Source organism: Rhea americana, unplaced genomic scaffold (genome assembly GCF_003343005.1).
Source record: "Rhea americana isolate MKP2758 unplaced genomic scaffold, rheAme1 scaffold_21, whole genome shotgun sequence".
Taxonomy (NCBI): Eukaryota; Metazoa; Chordata; class Aves; order Rheiformes; family Rheidae; genus Rhea; species Rhea americana.
This window is the reverse complement of record NW_028186258.1, coordinates 8,019,634-8,024,931: the sequence shown is the minus strand read 5'-3', so window position 1 is coordinate 8,024,931 and position 5,298 is coordinate 8,019,634. Positions and strand designations below refer to the sequence as shown.

At 55.5% G+C, this 5,298-nt stretch overlaps 2 protein-coding genes across 2 annotated transcripts in view; both read right to left on the bottom strand.

The window, feature by feature from the left end:
- The window catches only part of TTYH2 (tweety family member 2), a 9,839-nt gene extending 8,217 nt beyond the window's left edge, over nucleotides 1-1,622 (bottom strand). The window contains exon 1 of the mRNA XM_085304801.1: nucleotides 1,573-1,622. Coding sequence (XP_085160927.1) covers nucleotides 1,573-1,622 — 50 coding nt within the window. The remainder of the gene's footprint in view (nucleotides 1-1,572) is intronic.
- Nucleotides 1,623-2,614: 992 nt separating this feature from the next.
- Nucleotides 2,615-5,298, bottom strand: part of RPL38 (ribosomal protein L38) — a 17,235-nt gene continuing 14,551 nt past the window's right edge. The window contains exons 3-5 of the mRNA XM_085304800.1: nucleotides 4,843-4,950; nucleotides 3,319-3,441; nucleotides 2,615-2,694 (exon numbers count right to left, since the gene is read on the bottom strand). Of these exons, the coding sequence (XP_085160926.1) occupies nucleotides 2,669-2,694; nucleotides 3,319-3,441; nucleotides 4,843-4,950 (257 nt within the window). The 3' untranslated portion in view covers nucleotides 2,615-2,668. The remainder of the gene's footprint in view (nucleotides 2,695-3,318; nucleotides 3,442-4,842; nucleotides 4,951-5,298) is intronic.

Genomic DNA, 5,298 nt, shown 5'->3' with positions numbered 1-5,298 from the left:
CCAGGGCCACACCACGCCCCGTGCGGAGGTGGCTCCGCCCCACCAAGGCCGGACCACGCCCCCATGAGGAGGTGTCCCCGCCCCTCCAGGGTCAGGCCCCGCCCCTCGGGGAGGTGGCCCCGCCCCACCAAGGCCGGACCACGCCCCCACAGTGCCCCCCTTCCCCGCCCCCAGTCAGRCCCCGCCCCACGCCTTCCCGGCAGGGGCGGGGGGTCTTGCGGCGCCCCCTCCCCATAGGGGAAGCGCACGCCGCTCCAGGGGCTCTGCGGACAGCTATAGGTGATGGCGCTCTGCTATGGGGCACTGCGCCGCCATCACCCTCCCTCGCTCTGGGGTCACTGTGCCCTGCTATAGGGCGTTGCACCCCCGTCATCTTCCCGCCCTGCGGTCGTTGCACTTTGCCCTAGGGGATTTGCACTCCCACCATCTCCCCGGTATAGGGCATCGCACCCCACTGTCGGAGCACCCCCCTCACTGCTATATGGGAACAACACCCCATTACCCCCCGCTATAGGGGAATCACACCCCTTCACCACCTGCTGTAGGGACATTGCAACCCCCCCGCCCAGTACGGGTCATTGCACCCTGCTCCTTGCTATAGGGGCACCACACCCCTCACTGGGGCGACTGCCTGGGGCTGCCCCCCCCTTCCCGGGCGGCCGTCGCGCCCTTCTCCGCACCCGGGTGCCCCGTCCCGGCACTGCTGCCGAGGCCGCTCGCGCCGGGACGGCGCCGGAGAGGCGCTAACGCCTGTGCACCATCCTGCAGGGGTTCCGCTGATGAACTCGTCTACCCTTCCTCCGCTTCGTACCGTCACCACAAATCCTTGGCAAAATACTGTCYGCTGTCACGAAGTTTACACCTCAGAGCTCTCCATTCAAGCAGGCGCTATTAATACCCATTACTCCAACAGCGGATACGGCAAGTTGGACCTAAATCAGGAACAGGAGGGGAGAGGGAAAAAAAAGACTTTATGTATGCAGCAACTTTTCTGCTGCAAAAAGTCTTCCAGCAGAGGAAACCAAGACTCTTTCCTTCTCTGCTGTAAAGGCTGCCCCRCAACACGAGTGCAGGGAGCGCCCGGCCTCGGAGCCTGCCAGACCCCCAGCACGCAGAGCAGCCGGTGCTACGAAGTGGGGCGTTCTCAGCATCCCTGTCCCACTTTGGCAGCGGGAACTGCTTGGTTCCACCTCTCCCCCTGCTCTGGAGCTGACCACGCACCAACACCTCTCTCTCAAAGCCCCGCTAACACCATCACRGACATTCAGACAAGGGTGGGTCCCAAGCAGTGGCTTCCCGGACACCTTCCCGACTGCCAAGRGGGATGCACACGGGCAAAGTAGGCTGCAGAGCCAATTCCACAGCCCACTGCATCTTCTAGCCCCCAGCACGAACCTGAGAGCCCCTTGGCACCCATCTCCCTGAGATGCTCCAAACACAAGGTGCCGCCAGCTCTAACTGCTGCCAGGCCGAGCAAGACACCAAGCCGGGCTGGCAAGCGTCAGCGACGGTCRGAGCTCAGCTAGAGCCGAGGCTCGAGGGAGCAGAGCCGTGCAGCCTCAGTGCTCCCGCCTTTGGGGCGTGAAGAGGTCCGGCACCCCGCTTGCTCTGCTGGGYGGCATCAGCGCTCCCCCTGCAATGAGTCAACCTGGGCAGTAGCAAAGGGCCTGGGGCTCAAGTGGCACGATGCCCACGCGCCGCCCCCAGCCCACCCAGACACGGCCCTCCCACCACCCAGGGCAAGCACACCAGCCCCCTKAAGCTGTTGCAAATTCAAGCGATTCTTGTACCTTCCTCCTTGGATCTGCTTTAAAAGGAACAAGTATGAGGAAAGAACTGCAGCTCTGAGACCACTGCAAGTCAGAGGAATGATCCTCTTCACAGGGAAACACGCCCCAGCTCTAGGGGCTCCAGGTGCTGCACGTCAGATGATAACGTTCAAGCCAAGACAACCCAGCCAGCCAGCAGAGACACTGGCACCCCCCAACTTCCACAGTCCCAGGCATGTACCGGGGCCTGCCGGGTTGTCCTCAAACGCCTCCTCCTGCACCAGCAGCAGGGCTGTGTGCACACCAGCGCGTCTCAGCGCTCCTCGCGCAAGGACGCGCTGCGGCTCCTTCTGCAGAACTAAGCTGCCGAGGAATATCCCCAGGCACAGTGCCCAGGCAAACAGACCTCCTTCCCCTTTTCGTCAGCCTAAGAACCTTAGGGTCTTCCACAGCCCTGCTGGCAGGCGCTCCCAGCATTCACGTTAGCAAAACCCACAGCTAARCAGTCTTCTGCCCCGATATGCAGGCTTGCCTAAGAGCTGCCAGCRGGCTGCGCTGAGGAGACCAAACATGTTACATGCTGCAGGTATGTGAAATCAGACCATTTGGCAGTGGACAAGAACTTTCACTTATAACACACAAAGGGGCTGTCTCGGTCCCAGAGGTGCTCTTCACTGGGACGCAGACCAGAACAGGCTCCTGAACTGCCAGAACTACAAGCCAGGACTCCAGGGAGCTGCTCTCAGCTGGTCCAGCCATACATGGTAGAAAACAGCCCATCTACTGCAGTCAGAGGAACACAAATAGTTTCACCGAAATGCTGTTCAGAAAAGACAGATCGACACTTGAGAACAACTCAGTTTATTGTAATAAACATGGAGATATTAGGTGTGAATGGTTCATTTCAGCTCCTTCACTGCCAAACCTGGAGAAGAGAAAGAGATGAGCAGGATGTTCCAAACCAGTAAGTCATTACCCCTGCCCATCTGGCTGGGAGATGGACATCTGCACTTGTCCTGGAGACAGGCTGCTGAGGCTTATTACCAGGTCTGCAAAGGGCCTGCAGCAGCTCTCCCTGCCTGCCTGGACAAGCTACAGCTGTGGAATGGGCAATCAGAGCCTTACAGTTTCCCGTGAGCACTGATTATATTGGCATTAGAAAATTAGAGGGGCAAAACCAACATTTTCTTGTGCAAACAACAGACTGTAGCATCCGTTTCAAGCACAAAGACCAGCAAAAACAGCAAATCAAGGTGGCCTGAGTGAGCAGGTGATCCAGAACAGGCAGATGATGCACACTGGGGCCAGGCTGCTGGACAGCAGCAGCTCTGTATCAGCCCCAGCACTCAGGCACTGACCTCCTCATGGGGAGGAGGCTCTCCAGGTGTCCACCTCAGTTCAGACTACCTCCCACCCTCAACAGAGCACAGCTGCTGAGATGTCAGCCTCTGCCTTGGACGCACCAAACACAGGAATGGTTCACAGTAAGGTCCCTTCTGACTGACCCCTGAGAAACCTCCCCTGAGACACCCCACACAGCAGTGCACACCTGGGGGAAGGGACTGCTTCAGCTTCTCAGCCTTCTCCTTGTCGGTGATGACCAGGGTGTACAGGTACCTGCTGCAGCGCACCTTGAATTTCACATTGTCCTTGTTCTTCTTGATCTTGACAGCTGCAAGATTAAGAAGCAGGTGAGCAGGACAGCAGCAACCCCACACACTCCCAAGACYACTCCAGCTATATCCAGACAGTAGTCCTCTCTGCGAAACGGTGACCGCTGCACATCACCCAAATCCTTCCTCCTCTCACCTGAGAGGGAGAGGAAGATTACAGCCCTACCTAACCCACTTACACTAAAGAAAATTCGAACAAAGATTTTTATTTCCACACCATGGAAACTCCTGCTGTGACTAACAACCATAGCAAACGCCACAGGATTCAGCTGTGTCTTGCACAGACATTACGTAGGTTTCTCAAAGCAAAAAGCTGTATTTTTGAGACCTTTTCTTCTTCACAGCCAAAATTTACAACAACCAGCATCAGTTTATCACATCACATTTTCAATGGAGTGTGACCACTCACACTGAGCTTGAATTTGCCATTATAATCTTTTGCAAACAAGTAACAGCATTGGAGCTTTTAATGCGTCTTCCATACAGCATACAGAACTCCGCAAGGCCACAGCCAATGCTTTAAATCTCCTTTATATCCATGTAAGGCCATTTTAGCCTAGGCAGTTTGCTTCAGAGCTATGGCTAGTTGTTCCTTTTCATTGCAGAGTAAGGAGCTGCAGGAGTTTAGCATCACAAAAGCTATTAGAGCTGCTGTAAAATCCAKGTTGAAAGGTATAGAAATGCTCTGTAAGGGTTGTCATCTGCTATAGTAGTGTTTCAGTATTAAGCTATGCCTTTCTCACCTACACCACTGACTTAACAAAACATTTCCACATTGTAAGCACCTCATCCCCATGACAACTAAATCCAAATAAGCAAAAGAACAGTGAAAACGCTTTACATGTTGTTAAATACAGAGACAAGACACTTCTGGTTTTTAATAACGGTCTTTGTATTTGTAACAAAAGCAAACTCAAGTTTAAGTGTGATTCACTTGTCACTTTCTGTTAAAAATGCCACAGCATCTAGTATCTTGTAGCCTTTTACAGGCAGATAACAGCAAGACAAAGACACTGTTGTATTTGCAAATAGTTTCTGACTATCTGCCACTCAAATGCAAGAGGCACACGCCTGTGCTCAGCCTGGGCTGGCAAAGAGCCCCTTGCTCCCCTCCCCACAGGGAAGCTTTACATCCTCATTACAGCTTCCCTGTGGTTAGGATGGTCAGCTCACAGCACAGCTACCTCAATGTTTACTCAGCAAAAGCCAGCTTCAAACATTAGGCTGCGCTCAAAGACGCAGCTCCAGGCAGCCCCCAGCACTTCAAAACCAAGGAGCTCCCCTGCTATCACGGGACAACACAAACCAACAGCCCTGCCAAGGCGGGGAAGAACGGCTTCCACAATCCTTCTGCAGCAGCCCCGTCTCATCTCCTCCCACAGAGCAATGYCAGCACTCACATTTCGCATCCTTCCTCCTCGCTGTCAGCAAGAAGTCTTTGATCTCCTCAATTTTGCGAGGCTGTGAGGTAAAACAGAGACTTAGGGCACAGGGAACAGTCGGGGGATCTCACACCCACCTYGCACCTTGGCCTCATGGCTGCCCAACCAGGCGACTGGTGCCCACTACAGCTGCTGGGGAAGAAAGCCGTGCCCAGCCGCAGCAGCGAGATAGCAAAACAGCCCCCCGTGAGCAGGCAGGCTGGAGCCAGGGGCTCTGAGCACGAACCCTCGCTCCCACAGGCAGGCCAGAAACTCACCCCTGCTGCGACAGCCCCATCATGCAGCCGAGGAGACCCCCAACCAGCTCCCTGCAGCATGACCCCAAGGACAGCCAACTCCTCAGGGAGAGGAGAGCTCCCCCTCACTTTGCAGGGGGCTCAAAGAAGAGCTCATGGGACCCCGGGAAACCCCCCC